Source organism: Hemicordylus capensis, chromosome 11, assembly GCF_027244095.1.
Source record: "Hemicordylus capensis ecotype Gifberg chromosome 11, rHemCap1.1.pri, whole genome shotgun sequence".
Taxonomy (NCBI): Eukaryota; Metazoa; Chordata; class Lepidosauria; order Squamata; family Cordylidae; genus Hemicordylus; species Hemicordylus capensis.
This window is the reverse complement of record NC_069667.1, coordinates 21,944,714-21,964,019: the sequence shown is the minus strand read 5'-3', so window position 1 is coordinate 21,964,019 and position 19,306 is coordinate 21,944,714. Positions and strand designations below refer to the sequence as shown.

The following is a 19,306-nucleotide window of genomic DNA, read 5'->3' as shown; positions in this document are numbered from 1 at the left end:
ATTTTGATAAATCACAGCTGTTTATGTAACAAAACCCACATTTCTCAATGCACATTAAAGACAGAACTCGACAACTGTTATGGCAAGCACACTCCGTTGACTTTAATGGAGACATGCCTGTTTAAGTCTGAGTAAACCTGGTCTTAATGGTCCAAAAATACACCATTCCACTAAGATGGGGCATCAGCCTAGACCCAGTGAAAGCATGAAACAGGCGATTCTCACGATCGCAGCAAAACCCTCTAAATACTCCCCGTTAAACGAGGTTAGCGGAGCGATTTCCCTGATTGTGAGTTGCCCCTACCAGCTCTGTGATGGAGCCGGTAATCATGTGGGTGGCTGATCTGGCCACCCAGGGCGGGCTAGCGGCTCATGTGCAGGGACAGCGAGATCGACCCGCTCTCCTCACCTAACCCTATCTGGCTCCCCAGACTGCTTGTGTGGAGAGCCTCACAGTCATCTTCTTCCATTGTCTTCTAATCCAGTGGCTCCCAACCGGGCTTCCCCCAGATGTTGCTGAACTACAATCCCATCACCCCCAGCCACAATACATTGCAGCTGGGAATAATGGGAATTGTAGTTCAGCAACATCTGGAGGAACCCTGGTTGGGAAGCACTGGTCTAATTCCACCATGGGTGGCTCTGGGGGAGGTGAGCGCCCCTCAGAAAAGTAGTTGCCCCCTTTTTCTCATTTCATTTTCTCTTTTTCTAACAGTGGGACAAAGCTCACCCACCCAGAAATGCATTCTGCCCCTTCCGTGCCCCTCTCAATGTTTTTATGAACCCCCGCATATGGGTCCCCCCATATCGAGTATGCTCCTCCCCGATCTGTCCCATCATGTGGGAGAGAATGAGGGCATGCCTGCCCTCCCTACCCCCACAGTACATCTGCCCCATCTTTCACACTCCAGCATGCCCATTCCTGTTGGACCCAATCATCTGGGGGTGGGGGCAAGGGAGTGCAATCCAGGGCATTGGGTCCATGGTAACTGCCTTGGGTTAATGTCAGGAGTCCTGGGCAACCTTTTCCAAGGGTGGCTACTGCCAGTTGATGGGGATTTTTCATGATTTAATTACATCAATTCCCACGGCACCAAGCCATTCTTTCCTACACATTGGCATACCCTGGTATACAGTTTGGGGAATACCGATACAGTGCCATCAGTATACATCTCATTAATCTGTTGCTCACCCAAAGGACTGCTTGCTCCTATGCAAACATGCCCATTGGTTAAGACTGTCATCAGAGGCCCTACCTGGGGCCTCTGATGACAATCCCCATCAGGGATTAGGTAGGTAGTGACCAGGGAGACAGCCCTTTCAGTGGTCGATCTCCAATTCTGGAAGGCCCTCATTAGTGAGGGGGTCTCCTCTGGCACACTGTATGCTTAAAATCCTATGTCAACAGATATCGGAGCTGTTTTGTGTCAGTCAGTCAGTCAGTCAGTCAGTCTTTATTACAGTCATAAACCAGCAAGCTATTTTGTGCTAACTGGGCAAAGAGGCACCTTTTAAACATGGTGATTCTCTTTATTGAGCAGGAGGAGAGCAACTGGCCCTATCCACCCCCAGCACAGAATCCCTCCAGTGACTGTTGCTGGTGTCTATCTTATGTTTCTTTTTAGATGGTGAGCCCTTTGGGGACAGAGAGCCATTTTATTTATTATTTCTCGGTGTAAACTGCTTTGGAAACTTTTGTTGAAAAGTGGTATATACATATTTGTTGTTGTTGTGTTTCCCACCCAATCTGCTTGCATTTGCTTGCCTATTCAATGGCTTTGTTATTTTATTTTATTTATTTTTTATAAGCTGCTTTGGAACTTTTTATTTGATCATGGAAGGATTTAAAAAGTCCAAATAGAGAAATAATTAAAACACACACATATGGTGGCACTTTAAGGATGAACTCTGTTATTTTTTGTTATATCTCGTTATATCTTCATGGGACCTCATGGGGCCTGTAGAGAGCCAGCGTGGTGTAGTCGTTAGAGAACTGGATTCAGACTGGGGAGATTCAAGTTCAAATTCATTTCAGTCATGAAACTCACTAACACTGGGTCAGTCATTTCTCTCTCAGTCTAACCTAACTTACAGGGTTGTTGTGAGGATAAACATAACCATGTACATAGCTCTGGGCTCCTTGGAGGAAAAGCAGGATAGAAATGTAAGAAAGAAGAAAGAGATGGATTACCTTGTGCTTTCGTTTTGATTTAGCAGAAGGCTTTTCAGGGGCTGGCGTTGGGGATTCTCGGGACTGCCGCCGGTGCTTTGCGTTGACCTCTCGGGCTTCCGTCTTCCCGGGGGTGCTCTCAAAGGGATCTTGCCCAGGGACCCGAGAGAGTAAACTTAGGTCTATTTTCACCCAAAGGTACTTGAGCTCTTCAAACTCTTTGAGCGGGGAAAGGGGTTCATTCTGCACGATTGGGATCGGTGAGAAAAGCTGTTCCTCCAAGTCATTGCCGTTTTGGTCAATGGAGGTGCTGCTACTGTTGCTGGTCAAGCTACTGACGCTGAGGATGTTGCTACTGGAATCCTTGCCTTTGATGCTGCTGTCGGGGCCGCTGCTGGCCTGCAAGGTCTTTGCCTGCAGGCTTTCTTCCTGGTCTGTATTTGAATCGGAGGTGGATGAATCCGTTTCCACAAATTCCCGAGACTTGGGGACCGTCTTGCTGGGGCCTTTGTACTTTTTCTTTTCGGGAGCAGGTCCCATGCTGGTTCTCGGCTCTTTCCTTGGAGCAGTCTTCCCAGCGGTGACCTTGGTGCGAACTTTGGGAGGCTCTGGGGGTTCTTGCGTTTCCTTCTCTTTGGGCGTGCTGCTGGTCATATTTGGTTTGGGCCAATTGTAATCTTCGGCACTGGAAGTCCTTTCGACCTTTTTGGGTTGCTTTTTCCCAGTAGTCCTTTGGGAGGCGGGTTCATTGTGAGCTGGCGATTTCTGCTTTGAACTTTTCCCTTCTGCTGGAGCTTTCTGGGCGACGCGGGGTTTGGCTTTCTCTCGGATGGGGCTCCGCAGGGCCCTGTCTTTGGGATCCGTCAGCGGGAGGCTGCTGTTAACCTTCCCTTTGCTCTGTCCTTCCATTTGTGAGTTGCTTTGAGCTTGCAAGCTGTTCTCCCCATGGCTTTCATGCTGGTTGTTGATGATCGTCTTGTTGTGGGGGTTGACTTTATTTAACCATTTATCCAACTGCCATTTGTTAGCTGAAGGGGGCTCAGGCTGCAGGAGGATGAAGACGGAGAAGCAACACTTTAAAAAGTTAAACAAGCTCCACATTTCCAACGCTGCCTAATATTTCACTCAAACAATGGCTATTGCTTATTTTATTATTTGTTACTTGGTTTATTTATTAATTACATTTATCTACCGCCTCATACCAATGTCTCATGGCAGGTTACAAAATAAATAATTCTGCTGGTGCTGTTATTGTTTTTATACTGCACTTTGCTTCAGATGCATTGCAGAAGATGTGGACTATAATTTTTTTTATAGAGAAATAGATAAATCAATAGAAACGTATCATTCCAAAATACAGTAAGAAATGACCAAAGTTCCACAGAATGATTCTCAATTAAGCCTTCCTTCCTAACATACTAGGACGGTTTCATCATAGTCCAAATTTTGGGAGGAGTGAAATGGGCATCAGTTTGGAAGCAAAGTGATCTGGCTTGTCTTTTTCACCACTGCCACTAGTTCCCTATTGGTGGTTGCACCCCACTTGGTGGCTGGAAACCACCATTTTTATTTTGCGTAAGTCCCATGAGAATGATGCTATTACATAGTGTCATTCCCACAGGACTTATGGGAAATAAAAATGGCAGCTCCCAAGAAGAGCACTGCAGGGAAAGGTTCCCCTTTCACCTTGTTCTCTAGACATTTCCAAACTAGTCCCTATAGCATGGCAAAATAGGGCATTTCAGTTTAATTAAGAACAACAGAAAATCCAGACTGGTTGATTCACAAGCTTGATTTTCTGGTTGATTCACAAGCTTAAGTGGATTGCATTATGGACCCCAAAGCACTGAGTTTTGCATTTACAAAGAGATGCAACTATTCCTTCGCAAAGGCCATTTTAAAACATGTGGATTAATTTTGGAGTGGAAGTTCACAAAGCCTATGGTTTTACCTCTGGAGTTCCACTCCGGGATTCTTCGTTGCATTCGCTGTCACTGGAGCTGGTTTCACTGTCCGAATCAGACTCTGAGCTGCTCTCCGATTCACTGGAACTCCCAGAGCCTCCACTGGAATGTACTAAGACTGTGCTGTGTGTTGCTGGCAATGGAAGGCCACTGCAGAAGGAAAAAAGAAAGCTGGGTTGGAACGTTTCCAAAGATCCATCAACTCCTCCATCTCTCTTTTGGCTTACTTAACCAAGTTTAGGGTCATGACCTCAAAGAGGAAGTTCATATTCAGTTGTGACTCCCAACTTAAAATCTGAAATCTATATCTGCATAGTTCATTGGGAAAACCAAAAGTTGTCCACCATTTACATTAAACATTATAAACAACAAGGCAATATATGGTATAAAGCAATAAAAAATCCTAGGAAGATACAAAGCAATAAAAAATTCTGGGAAGGAAGGGAAGGAAAGAAGAGGAAGGCAGAGAAAGAAAGAAAGAAAGAAAGAAAGAAAGAAAGAAAGAAAGAAAGAAAGAAAGAAAGAAAGAAAGAATACTGTAACATATGGGTACAAAGCTGAATTAGCAATAAGGAGATTAGAAACTGTATGGTTGTCTTTTAGTGGACATATAATTCTAGAAAGTTCTGGCAAATCCTTAACCACTTTCCTGGTTTGATTTGTTCCATAATCTTGGAGTACTAGATTGTCGTCCTCATCTACTTTCCCCCCAAGAAGTCCCAGTTATATTATAAGAAACTCCAGATTCAATAAGATGACCATTTGTGTTCTGATTTTGAAATAGACTCTCTAAAATGCTTTTTAAAAAAAATTAAAGAAAAATCTAAACAGGACACAAGAATTATGAGAGAATAGCCAAGAAGATGTAATTTAGTGTCACACGTCCAAGCCGATTAGTCTGTGGCTTGCTAAAACAAATAATCATTTAAATAATTTACCAACTGAAATGTACAATGTTCCATTTTACCACCCCCGCACCCCAAATCAACACATTCATAATGTATGCTCAAACAATGGACATTAGGCAATTCTAATACTTGGATGTAAACACTTTAAAAATTGATTTTAAATAACGCAGTGGGTTATTTCTCCCCCACAGGTCTGCATCCAAAGAGCTATAGGCATATTAGGATTCTCTCTCTCTCTCTCTTCCTTGGGGATTCATTTGAAATTTTGTTTTTCACTCATTCTTTTGCTAGCTGAATACTAAGATAAAGCTCCTTCTGAAACCAAGAGTTCCTCAGCATCTCCATTTCAAAACATACCTCATCCCCTTAATACTTCTCATCTGCTACAATTTACTTGTTTATACCTACATATCCCTGCCTTTTTAGCAATCTCACAACACAACGCCATCATAGGGACATAACACACAAGCACAAATACACAAGAGACATAAAAGGGGGAAAAGCTGGTCTTGTGGGAGAAGTGCTCCCTTTATCCAGCAGCTCCTTGGTTTGCATTTGGATGGGATACTATGAGCCCTTTCTCATGATCAGGGCTTGACGGCAAATGGGGAAGGAGCCTTGAAAAGCTTACCTCCCAGTAGATCATGCGCAGCGCGCCCAGACATGCAGATGCCTCCTTGGGCAGTGGGGAGGGTCAGGAGCTGGGATCTGCCAACACATCCCCTGGACTCCCACCACAAGTGTGTGGTGCATAGGAACATAGGAAGCTGCCATATACTGAGCAAAAGGTTCCAAGTTCCTTCCCTGGCTTCTCCAAGATAGGACTGAGAGAGAGATTCCTGCCTGCAACCTTGGAGAAGCTGCTGCCAGTCTGTGTCGACAATACTGCGCTAGATAGACCAATGGCCTGACTCAGTATACGGCAGCTTCCCATGTTGACTTATACTCCTTGCTCCTTCCCCGCTGAATCCTCCTCTTTCTCTCACTTATTTATGTCTACATTCAGAGTAATTGACCCAGCCAAATATTTCAGTTTCTGCCTGATTTTTAATCAAGGAAGAAGATAGTAGAGACATGTTTAGAGCCACACTCCTGATGATCAGTAATCAAGGCCATTAAAGCAGGGACACCCAGATGAATTTGTATCATCCCATATCAGTAGAGCAGTTGATTCTGTTGGTGTGCCCCCCCCCGCCAGCACCTCATGCATAGCTGGCTACAGGCGGTCCTGCTTTGGGTATCTCCTGATGGGCTGTTTAGTGTTTTAACAGGACAAGCTGCCTTCTAGTGTCCTTTTGCACTTCTTTGCAATAAACATCGGAGCTCTTCTCATGATCTGTGAGAAGAGCTTCTGTCGGGTCTCCGGGGAGAGTGGGCTTAGCCCGCTCTCCCCAAAGAGAATCCTGCGCAGAACCCTTAGCAGCTGGATTGGCCGCCCACATGGGTGCTGGCTCCATCATGGAGCCAGCAGGGGTGGTGGGGATTGCTGGCCGGCTGGCCCCCAGAAATTCCAGGATGCCCCGTGCAAGTGCGTGGGGCATCCTCGAGAGACCCCTGGTCAGAGGTCTAGTGTGTCACCATGCACTACGGTAACACACGGGCAAAGAAATGAGGTTAACGGAGCACACACTCCATTAACTTCGTTTAAGGGGAGGGTGTTCTAGGCGGGCTAACGACCTTGGGAGCACCAGGCTCGCCCGGTGGTTCCCACGAACACCGGAAAGCGGGCTAAGCTCCCTTGGCCCACTTTTCAGTGATCGTGGGAATAGCCTCATTATGTATTTTAATAAACTCGGCCAAACTGTTTGTGCTCAAATTGCCTGGTCTCATCATTTCTCGCTGCATACCATGTTTAGCCTTCTCATAGGCACATCTTGCTTGATTGGGTTCTTAGCACTGTTGTTCCTACACTGGTCCAGGTAGGTGGACAGCCTTCACAGTTACGTGGAGTCCATAAAAACCATCCAAGTGATTACTGGCCCCACGAAGGCTCCTGCTTCAACCATGTCTTGCGTGGTTTTAAAAAATTAACTGGAAGCTGAATTGAATGGTCAGGAGGTTCTGCCTTTCCATGGGTGAGCATGGGAACAAGTGTACAAGGAAAAGTACCAAATTTACCTGAAACCAAAATCAGTTTCCCCCACTTTGGTGTTAGAAATCAGGGGGGGTCACCTTCAAGGGTGTAGCGAGAATTGAGCAGATGGGTTCAAAGAATCCAGGCCCCCCAGCTCTTGAGGTCCCCCCATTTCCACCCCTCACTCTAAGGGGCCTATGGGGAGAGGAGTGAACACAGGCCCCTCTCCCCTTGATATGCCCCTGGTCGTCTTAAATACGGAGCTCTGTTCCTTTCAAGTAAGTAAATATAGGTATCACCTGTATTTAGCCTTAAATATTTAAGGGGTCATCTTACATTCAGAGTCGACTTCTATTGGGGTAAATATGGTAATAGAAAGCAGATCCGAAAGTTTAGTTGCTTGAGAAAGACAAGACCAAAATAGTAGACCCGGCATGGCCTGAATTTCTTTCATAGTAAACCCCAGTCCTAAAACTATGCCACAAACTATTGTAAGCCGAATGACATGGAAAAATCTGCTTCTGAAGATTGCCAGGGCCCTTTTGTGACCATACAAAACATGATGAGGTCATGTTTGCCTTTCATCTTGGATAATAACTTTATGACTTCTGCAGAATCTTGCAATTCCATGCTGATGAGCCCATGGCCATCAAATGATCTCCTTTAAAGTCCACGTACAGTCCTCCCTTTTTGTCCCTCTGTATGTGAGGAGCCCTGCTGTACAATCAGCTAAGATGAGAAATGTCTTTTCATAGCACGGTGCCAAACGAAAGATAAAGGCCATTTTGTATACAGATAGACATATGATTGATTCTAGGAGAAGGGGAAATATACAGAATGTTCACAGAGCACAGGGTGGAGAGGGGAGAAATCCTCATTTTGAAGAAGATGAATTGAAATGGAGAAATTGCAGGTCTCTTAAGAAAAAACCTATCATTCAAAGTAAAAGTGCAGGTTGGGCTGAACCTTCCCCCGGAGGGGACTTTTCAGCCATATGCTTGAAAATGGTTTCCTAGGAAGATCAAGGGTTCAAAGATTGGCTGATGGAATTACTGCTTTCTCTTTCATGTATATGAGACTCAGGGAGGTCTACACAAAGGGAAAGGGATGTAACTCAGTGGCAGAACGCATGCTTGGCATATAGAAGGTCCCAAGTTCAACCTCAGTCCCTCCAGATAAAGGGTCTCTCATAAGCAGGGCTGGAAAAACCTTTTCCTGAGACACTAGACGTCTACGGCCCATCAGACGAGCTAGTGGGCACAAGGCAGCTTCAAGTGTTCATATATGAAACGCTTGAATCTTTGTGGCTGTTTAGCCAAAATTGAGCTGCTTAAAACATCTGTAGGTAGATGGGATAGGACAATGTGGAGCTCAGCCCTTTGGACTCCTGACTCTCAGATTCCACCACATGAGATCCCTGCATGTGAAGACCCAAGAGGACCAGTATATTCTGTTCTTGCTCTCAACCTGAGCATTAGAACCAGTAATTTGAAAGTGGTGTGAAATACAATGAGCAGCTGGTCCATGGGGGTCTTGGGGGGGAAGGTTAAACATTGTTTAAAATCGCCCACTTGCCCATTTCTTTTGTGAGTTGGGTGGTAGGTAGCACCCATCATGCCCTACCACCAAACCCACTTTGGTATCCTTAGGAACTACCCATGGGGGACAATGGGGTATTTCGAGCTTCCCCATCCTTCCCTTTTGCCCAAATCCTTGACATTTGTTTCATCGGAACAACTGGCCCCCATTTTATATCACCACCGTTGGGGATGACATGATAGCTCAGTGGCAGAGCGTCTGCTTTGCATGCAGAAGGTCCCCTACACTAGGCCTGTCTGCTTTTCCAGGTTAGAACTGTACTTAGCGACTGTCCCAGCAAAATGATTCACAAATACCAATGCTCCCCTCTGTAATCCGAAGAAGCAACTGGTCTGCTTATACATCTGAGTCTCCACTTTTGCTTCACATATTTCCTGAAGTTAGAGGTTCATTTTCCAAATGTCTCTTAAATGATTACGGAGCTTTTCATCTGCATGGTTGGTTTTTCTGCACCATAAATGAAGAGCGAGCTTGCGATTTGCACATTAGTTGTTTCCCGCTTGCTGCCAGGACGGTTATTACGTTATTTTCAACACATCATTTACTCTTAATATTTTAATAAACCTCTTGAAAGGTGAAACGGAGTATTGCAACAAATATAACACACTGCTAGAAGTTATTAATCTCCAGAATGAACACAGTCTAATCCATGCTTCGTAAATATCTTCAGTAATCAAAAATATCGCCCGACACTAGAGAGTCCAACCATTAAGGAATTTTTAGTTGGCTATTCCTAGGTCTTTTACCCAATTGATTAAACGTAAATATATTTGCATAAATTACCAAAATATATTACTAACGCATTAGTGTATGTGACCTTCTGAAATAGGGAATGAAAGCTATGATAATTTGCAGCAGTGATCACTACTATTTTTCAAGCGGGGCCCACTTTGGCAAAAAAGCTTCAATGTGAGAGCCATTTCTTACTGCGCTTTTCTCAGTGCTGGGAGGGCCCTTTAAGAGAGACAGAGCCCTCTCAAGAGCTCTGTGCGGAACGTGGTGCAAAGGGCTACACTTCCCAGCACTCCGTGCACACTTTCCAAGATGTTGCAGGAGCTCAAAGGTGGTGGTTTGAGATCATTTCACTGATCTCCATAAATATCTGCTTACAGAATATGAACTTCATTGACTACCCCTAGTATGAGTGTTAAACTGTAAGACCGCTGAAGGAGACTGCAAGTCGAAATGCGTTTGGCGATCTCTTTTTCACAAGAAGGAGGACAGACTAGCAGCTGCATATATTCCATGGATATGGGGATCTTAAGAACACTTGAGGCACAAATGACCAGGCTCAAACTATCATACTTCAGAAACATTATGTGAAGACACAGCTCCCTTGAGAAGTCCATAATGCTGGGGAAAGTGGAAGGAAAGAGGACGACCAGCAGCAAGGTGGATGGAGTTGATGACGACAGAAATAAATGCACTACTGAGAGCCCTAAAAGGCCAAGCTGAAGACAGATCACCCTGGAGAGAATCTCTCTGTGTGGTCGCTAAGAGTCGATACTGACTTGATGGCACTTAATCAACCAACCAACCGAGCATAAGAGCATAAAGACAGCCCGGCTGGATCAAGCCCAAGGCCCATCCAGTCCAACAACCTGTTTCACACAGTGGCCCGCCAGATGCCCCTGGGAAGCCCACAGGTATGAGCTGAGGGCATGCCATCTCTCCGGCTGCTGCTCCCCTGCAACTGGTATTTCGAGGCATCTTGCCTCTGAGGCTGGAGGTAGCCTATAGCCCTCAGACTAGAAGCCACTGGGGCTTCCCACACGACTACGGACGGGCACGGTCAGGTGGGCAGTGGGGAAAATCAAGTGCTACCTATCTTCCCACAGATGACTTCTCCGAGTCCCTGTGGCAGGCAAGCCATGCACCCACACGAGCAGCCCTGCTGGGAGCAGCATGGGTAAAGAGAGGCTGGGACATTGTCCCAGGCTCTGGGACAGTGCACCATATGCAGAGCGCAGTGCACTGAGGGAGATGGGCACTCTAGGCATCCATCTCTGTGTCAGCACGAGCTGCAAGCAGGATCACATGATCCCAGGAGTCAGGTTAAGGGCGTGTTAACCTTGCCCTTGGCTAGGAGCTGGGCTTCGGCGCTGGGTTTAGTGCTGCAGCACTGTCGAGATCCACACAGATCCTGGCAGATCTCACGGGCAGCCAATCCTAGGCTTGCCTGCTTGTGAGAACAGCCTCGTTGATAGACTTGTCCTCCATCTTGGAGAAGGTATTAGCGAGTAACTGTATATTTAGAAGGGGATTATAATGAAAAGTGTTAATATAAATGGCTTGGCCCTGAGGAATTTCGGCGCTTTCTTCTTCATCAACCCCACCGCTTGTTAAGATCATCTGGGGACGTCCGGTTGCTACTGGCTTGGCTGGTGGAGACTCGAAACTGGGCCTTTTCTGGAGTGGCCCCGGGACTCTGGAACGCACTTCCTAACAAAATTAGAGTTTCCCCTCCTCTAATTTAGAAGGACCTAAAAACATACCGGTTTAGTCAGGCTTTTCGTTTATAGTTTTAAAGCTTTGGTTGTAGGGTTTTTATTGCATTTTAAATTGTTTTAATTATGTTAATGTTTTAATTGGTTTTTTATGGGGCGGTATATACATGTACTAAATAAATACATAATAAAAAACAATATATTATACACAGTATGTACCCCCTGCTAACTGAGCAAAGAGGCACCTTTTTAATGTATTTAAACAAACAAACAAACAAACAAATAAAGTGGTGATTCTCTTAGATGGAGCAGGGGGAGAGCAACTGGCCCTATCCATCCCCAGCACAGCATCCCTCTAGTGGCTGCTGATGCTGGTGTCTACCTTATGTTTCTTTTTAAGATGTTTCTTATGTTTCTTTTAAAGAATGTGAGCCCTTTGGGGACAGGGAGACATATTTATTTATTTATTTCTATGTAAACCGCTTTGGGAACTTTGGTTGAATAGCGGTATATACATATCCTTCATATTCATATCTGTTATGCTTTATAGGATGTGTGATAGATTGCAAAAATGTCATATTTTTATTATAATACTGGGTTCATTGTTTTACACTACATTAAATATAGTGTATTTTAAGCACCACTGATTCTTGATCTTCTTGATGTGACTTGTTTTTGATCAAGGTTACTACCCATTGTTGTTGCTGATTCAAACGTGAGTTAGTCGGTAATACGCACATATATTCAGACTGATAAATTAACTGATTCGAAGTCATTTAAGTGATTAAGGTTTCTTTAATCAGGTGAGAGCCCTAAAAATAATAGAACTGGTGCAACAGAAAAGCTGTCCTTCCATTTTCATGAAGTGCAAGATGGAAACATCTCCAAATGGAATGAAAGAGAAACCTCTTAAGTTCTGTCGACATATCAGTAGTTTCAGTTCGCTATTTATCTGGAAGCACATAGGACTCATTTTAGATCAATGGGCTTTCCAGGGGCGTGAGAGGCCACCTGATTGGTGAAAAATGGCATTTCAATATCTTTGGGATTAAAAATTGCCTTGAAGGACCTGATGCGAAAGACAGAGCTAAATCTTTTTTTCTCCCTCAGAATATCTTGCTAATTATGACATTCATAATGCATTAAGAACAAGAGAGCGTTTCTGCTGAAGATAAATGGATTTGAAAATCCTTCTTAGCATTCACTATAAATCAAGAAAGACTATTAATAAACAGTTGCATTGGGGTGGGAAGGAAATGACAGATATTACAAGAATCTGCTCCTAAGCTTTGCCTAATGTTATCAGTGTCATGTTTAAGGCTGACATTTTAAATCTTTGACATGTAAGCTCTGGGAGTCAAAAGGCTATGCTCCTTTTTAAGCAGAAATCCCAATGCCCGTTATTGTGAATGACAGTAAAAGAAATAGCGCACATCCTGTACGTCTATGTGATTGACAACCTTGCCTTTCGGCCCATCTCTCCCGCCACTGCTGTCTCCATTGCCTTGTCGAAACCCCAATTCAGACAGGCGCTGTGTGCTTTGCTACCCAAAGGTGCTGGGTTCCTTCAAAGTAGGCAGTTCACAGTAAGGGTACTGGGGCTGTTTATGACCCATTCAACTAGAGTAATAAAAATCTTCTTTTTGTGCATGCAATACTACCATAAAGTAAAGTGTGCCATCAAGTCAATTTCGACTCCTGGGGTCCACAGAGCCCTGTGGTATTCTTTGGTAGAATACAGGAGGGGTTTACCATTGCCATCTCCCGCACAGTACGAGATGATGCCTTTTAGCATCTCCCTATATCGCTGCTGCCCGATATAGGTGTTTCCCATAGTCTGGGAAACATAGTTTAGGAAACATACCAGCGGGGATTCGAATCGGCAACCTTCTGCTTGTTAGTCAAGCACTTTCCTGCTGCGCCACTTAAAGTGACAAGTTTCATGCAAGTTAGAATTTACTTAATCCTTATTTTATGTTCCTTTAGTTTTTACTCTGGACTTTTTATATAGAAGAAAGGAAAAATTAGTTGGCTTTTAAAAAACATTTATATCCCGCTCTTTCTCCAAGAAGCTCAGAGCAGTGTACATGGTTATGTTTATCCTCACAACAACCCTGTGAAGTTGATTAGGCTGAGAGAGAAGTGACTAGTCTAGAGATACCTGGCAAGTTTTATGTGGATTTGGCCAAGATGGGGATTTGAACTCTGGTTTCCTTGGTCCTAGTCCAAAACTCTAAACCAATACGCTGCAGTGTCTCTCCGTATCTGCATATTAATAAGTGGATTTTGTATTGGGCCACAGGTTGTTGAAAAACAACAGTCTTCTCAATAATTCACTTAAAGTAAATTACAAACTGCAACCTCAATCAAAAACCATGATACTGTACAAACAAACCTGGCATTCATGCTACAAATGACTGTAAGTACAAGCAGTACATACGTATATAAAACATACATATGATGAGTTTTCCAGATAATAGCTCTCTCTTTTTCTTTCCTACACACACACACACACACACACACACACACACACACACACACACACACACACATATTTTATGTTTTTCTAAGTATTTGTGTCAACATCAAAACCTTTTTATTTGCTTTATAAAGCCTCAAAACATTATCATCATCAAGCATTATCATCCAGAAAACTTGCAATATGTATGTGTGAGGGTGGATGCTATCTGGGCGGCGATGGGAACGCTGGAAGAGCCTTACCCCTCTGTGGCCCTATCAGGTCCAGGAGACCCTCAAGACGAGAGAGTCAGCACATCCGGATCGTCCGATTCCCTCAGCTGGCCCGTGGAGCAGGAGGGGAAGAGTTTGTCCTTAAGGGACAAGATCTCGTGGAAGCTCGGGGAACTCTTGCGAGATCTCGGAGTGATATTTCACAGCTGGTCGAGATCTTGCAAGATTTGTTCGGGATGCCGGGGCTTATTTAAAGGGGTGCTGGCCGATGACAAAGGGCCAGTACACGGTTTGGGCTCGAACTGGCAAGAGCCCTGGGACCCGTGAGAGGGGGAAAGAGAACAGGCCGGGAATAAGGGCGTCTCTCTTTTGGCCTCTCTCTGCCCAAGTTCGGAGGCCCATCTTGCGGGGGGGGAGGGGGGAGTTACCCACTGGACAGAGGCAGCATGGAGGACGGTGCAGGACCCGCGAGAGGAGCCTCACAGTATGTTTTACATTATGTAAGGTTACTGGTTCTACTTACAGTCATTTGCAGTATTAAATCAGATCAAGTTTCACATTCATTCATTCATTCATTCATTAATTATTATACCACTCTTCTAAAAATGGCTCAGGGCGGTTTACATGAAAGCAAAACGAAAATCAATTAACTACTAAAACCAAAAACTATTAAAACTGAAAACCATAATTAAAACAATCAAAACAGTTTTTAAAACCCTGGAAAACCTGGCCAAATCTTTACGGTTTTAAAACAGTTTTAAAATCCTGGAAGGCCTGGCCAAACAGCTGGGTCTTAAAGGCTCTCCTGAAGGCCAATAATGGACTCAGATTACAGATTTCTGCCGGAACTGCATTCCACAGCCCAAGAGCAGCTACAGAGCTACATGTGTGCTTGTATCATGTTTTGGATTGAGATACCAGTGTGTTGTTTGCCTTTGGTCTTTCTGGAACCTCCATCTCTTTTGTGTTTGATCTATTCAGTTAAGACAGGAGTTCTCAACCTTGGGTTCCCAGATGTTGGACTACAACATCTATCATCCCCAGCCACAATGGCCAAAGACCATTGTGACTGGGGATGATGGCAGTTGTAGTTCTACAGAATCTGGAGATCCAAAGTCGAGAACCCCATAATTGGAGTATACAGCTGGGGGGGGGGGAAGGCTGAATAAAAATGCCTCTCCACCACCACTGTGTCGTCCTTTGCTTTCCTGGCACCTGGCCCCGGAACAAAATCTCCAGCCAGGCTGATCCCCCCCGCCGCCACCCGGTTGGTAGGCAACCTTACTTGTAGGTTAAAATTTTCCCCATTTTTATAGCTGTTTTCTTGGTATATTGCAACCTGCTGTCAAGAACTCTTTGCAAAAGTGCACAGTGCGTGACTCATCTAAATCCTCTGTATGACTCATTTATATGGGACAGAGCTCCTGAGGAGCTTTAGCATTAAATTAAAAAAAAAAAGGAAGAAAGAAAGAGAAGGAAATGAAACACTGGCTCTACAGGATAATAACTTGTTCCAATGGCATGAATAATTATCAAGGCTATATAAGATTAAAGTGGAAATTCAAAGGGATTTCAGCAAGTTGCTACACCATAACTATGTTTGCAAATGATGAATAGCAAGTTGCTCTCCCCTTTCACCACGGAGCGTGATTCCTCCCTCTTACAGATTCCAGCAGCTCTCCATCAGGCACAAAAGCCGCCTGGAAAAGGGAGCGATTTGGAGGAAAGGCTTCAGACCCAGCCAGGAAAGCACAATCCGCTCCTGTGCCTGCTTGTTCGGAAGGCAGTCACACTGAGCTCCATGGGGCTTACTCTCAAGCAAACCTGAGGCTGAAGTCACAGGACTTTAGCGTCAGAGGAGTCCTTGGAGGGCTTCTATTTTATTTATTTATATCTAGGCAAACTGCTTTGGGAACTTGTGTTGGAAAATGGGATATAAATATCCAACATATTCATATTTGTCATTGTCCAGCTACACGCCCCTGTACCCTTTACCGAGCCTGGCTAGGCTTACCCGGTCTGGCCTCAGAGCAGGGACGTGGAGGGGGTTGAGAGTCATCCTATGCCTCCTCCATCCCAGGTGGCTTGTGCCTGCCTCTCTCCGGGGAGCCCTGACACTCGCCACCAGCCAGCCTCTCATGCCCGGCTGGCTCCTTATATGCCTCCTCACAGGCTATGCATCTCCCGTCCCCAACTATGGGGTCAATACCCCTCTTTATTCCCTGTCATTGTTTACCCTTTACAGCTGCTGCCAATGTCTCTCCCCCTTCTCCCCCTACTGTTCAGACCCCCTCTCTTCGGGAGGCGTGCTGCTGATATTATCCTCGTGCACGCCCCCTTCGGCCCTTTCAGGGCTCTGCCCCTCTTCCACTGGAGCCGATTCCCTGCCCGTTGGCAGTCTTTCCTCTGCTTCTCCCTGGTTGCCACCTGTCCCTGCCTCCTTGGGCCCCCTCACCACTCCGTCAGAGGTAAGGACAGCCGGCCTGCCAGACAGTCACATTCTAGACCAGGGATTCTCAACATTGGGTCCCCAGATGTTATTGGACTTCAACTCCCACAATCCCCAGCCCCAGTGGCCTTTGGTTGGGGATTCTGGGAGGTGAAGTCCAATAACATCTGGGGACCCAACGTTGAGAATCCCTGGTCTAGAGTAACCCCTGCTCAGAGCAAGGGGCTGGTACTGCAGCGTTCTTCCTTGTGAGGCCTGGGGACCCCAGTGGCAGTTCCTATCAATCCGAAATGTGGCTCTCTGATTACTTGTTTATGTGGTCTGTGTGAATCTTCGGCCAAAGCTGAAAACTCTGCCCAGTCTCCCTGGAACCATGCAGAGACGGCTGTGCAATGCTTTGCCCAGTGCTAGGAGGCTCCTCTAAGGGAAATGGTGCCCCCTTGAGGGAAATGGAGCCCCCTTGGACTGCTGCACCATCTTGGAAGGTGTGCACAGAGTGCCAGGGAGTGTAGCCCCAGAGCTCTTAAGAGAGAGCTCCATCCCTCTCTTTAAGATCCTCCCAGAGAAAAGCAGTATTGCACAGAGGTCAGCACAGTGGCAAATGGCTCTTACACTGAAGGGTGTTTTTTTTTTTGGTGGGGGGCCAAAGTAACCCTGCATGAAAAGATCACTGTGCTCTAATATCCCTATAGAATCAAGGAATTTTAGAACAGGAAGGGACCTTGAAGGTTTTCCAGGAGTGGTCTGTCCTAATGAGCTGGGTGTGTGTGCATTGAACAAGACACAGCTGCCCCCAGTTGCCAACAGCTCTGTTGCTCCTCTCTCTCTCTCATTCCGCCCCACCCTGGAGTTAACAAGAGCTGTGCTGCTTGTAAGCTGGCCACTGACCAGGTGGAGCTGTGCGGGCTGGTTAATCATTGACCAGCCCACACAGCAATACCTGGTCCATGGCCAGCTTGCAAGAAGAGCTGATCTTGTTAACTCTGGGGTGGGGTGTGGTGCGGTGGGGTGGGGTGGAATGAGAGAGAGAGGAGCAACAGAGCTCTTGGGAACTGGAGGTCACCTGCCTCTTGTTTAGTGTCCACCCCTCCCCCCAGCTTGTTAGGATGGGCCACCCCTGAGGTATTCTATTGATTCTGGAAATACAATTCCTAATTCTATGTACATTTGGCCTACTTGGGAATACAGATGTGCACACAATGAATTTTTGATTCATTTTGAATTTGAATCGAATTTTGAAAATTCATTTAGAATTTGAATCACATTCAAATTTGGTCTGAAAATTTGATTCGAATTGAATTTGAATGGATTCAATCCCAATTTGTGCCTTTTAAAACCAATCAGGGTGCCTGAATGGTTTTTTTTAAAGTGCTAAAGGCTCTCAAATTGAATTTAAATTGAATTTTGAAAATTCATTTTTAATTTGAATCGAATTGCATTTTTAAGGGGTGATTCAATTTGAATTTGAGTCACTCAAATTAACCCAGATTAGAGGCGAATCAATCAAACTCGAGAATCGATTTGCACATGCCTATTTGGGAGTCAACCTCATTGAACTCTGTGGGACTAACTTGTGAGTAAACAACTCTTCGAGAGGGTTGCAGGTTGTCAATCCCATCGGCATTTATTTGGAGTAAGAGTACCCACCAACATTTCACACATGAGAACAGGGACACACTTTTAACACCCATAGGAACACAGGAAGCTGCCTATACCATCAGACCATTGGTCTATCTAGCTCAATATTGTCTATACTGCCTGGCAGCCGGTTTCCAGGGTTTCAGATGGGAATCTTTCCCACCCCTACCTGGAGATGCTGTCAGGGATTGAAAATGGGACCTTCAGCATCCAAAGCAGATGCTCCTATCATCTGTAGGCTCTACTCTGATGTCGGCACTTAATCTTACAATTCACTTAATCTGCAAGATCCTGTCCTCTATTAATGTAAAAACCAAGATAGTGCTTGGGTTACTGACAAACTAGAAGAAAGCCATAATTGTTTGACAGCACATTATTAGTGCTTCAAATTATACTTCGCCAGCTGCAGTGTGAGAAATGACCATTTGGTCTTCCTTCACCCCAATGACATTGTCCAGAGCACAGCAGGGCCTCCGGATTCAGATATGAGTTGAGTTACCACAAACAATTTTTCTCACACTGTCTTGAAAACCATTTGTTTTATTCAAGTCCAATCTGAATCTGGTAGCTGGGTGGAATTTGAGCCTCACTACAAATAAACAATTGTTTGGTGATTTCATTAGAGTGAAATGTTTCGTTTGTGTTTTCATTTTTAAAAATCCAGGTTATTCATTATGGCATATTAATTTGTCGGTCCGGTGGTTTTTATAAGCTCAAGTTCAGCATCGGTTTCCCTCCAGTATTGTATTTTATACCAATATGGGAAATGAGGATGCTACAGTTACGGCTCCATGGTATGCAAGGAAATATGGTAAATGCGCCAACAGCCTGAAAGCTGCTTAGCAAAATGATTTTAATATACTAGGCAGTGTGAAAATGTGGAAAAGAATCTATCATGACAACAAAGATTAGCCATTTGCGCCCTAACCTTATTTACAGAAGCAATCAGAGGTATTCAGGTCGAGTTAATGACCCTGTCTCCAATTAATTCAATTGTCTACAAACATTGATGCTATGGCTGTATCAGGGACGACTGCAGAGGGAATACACAGGACTCCATTAAAAGTGACAGTAATAATGCATTTATTACTGGGGGGAAAAACCCTGCTATTGTATCATAAATTCCTGATGTTAAACTATACTCCATGCTTTAACAGAAATTCAATTAGTGAAATAATAATAACTACAGCAAAGACCAAAAGAGAGCGAGAGAGCGGACGAGGGAGAGAGGCGATGCCAAAAATCCTTGGATTAGAAATTTGGCTGCTTAGCGACCAGCCGTTGGCTGGTTCTGCAGTTTCTCTGGTGCAGAGCCTTGCTTTTTGAACGGCTGCCAGCTCCTCCCTCCCTCCCTGCACATTGTATG

The 19,306-nt window shown here is 44.9% G+C and overlaps 1 protein-coding gene across 2 annotated transcripts in view; it reads right to left on the bottom strand.

Annotated features, from left to right (window-relative positions):
- The window catches only part of AFF2 (ALF transcription elongation factor 2), a 401,341-nt gene that overhangs the window by 42,995 nt on the left and 339,040 nt on the right, over positions 1 to 19,306 (bottom strand). For both annotated transcript variants that reach the window (XM_053273909.1, XM_053273910.1), the window contains exons 10-11: positions 4,122 to 4,284; positions 2,192 to 3,214 (exon numbers count right to left, since the gene is read on the bottom strand). In XM_053273909.1, the coding sequence (XP_053129884.1) occupies positions 2,192 to 3,214; positions 4,122 to 4,284 (1,186 nt within the window). The remainder of the gene's footprint in view (positions 1 to 2,191; positions 3,215 to 4,121; positions 4,285 to 19,306) is intronic.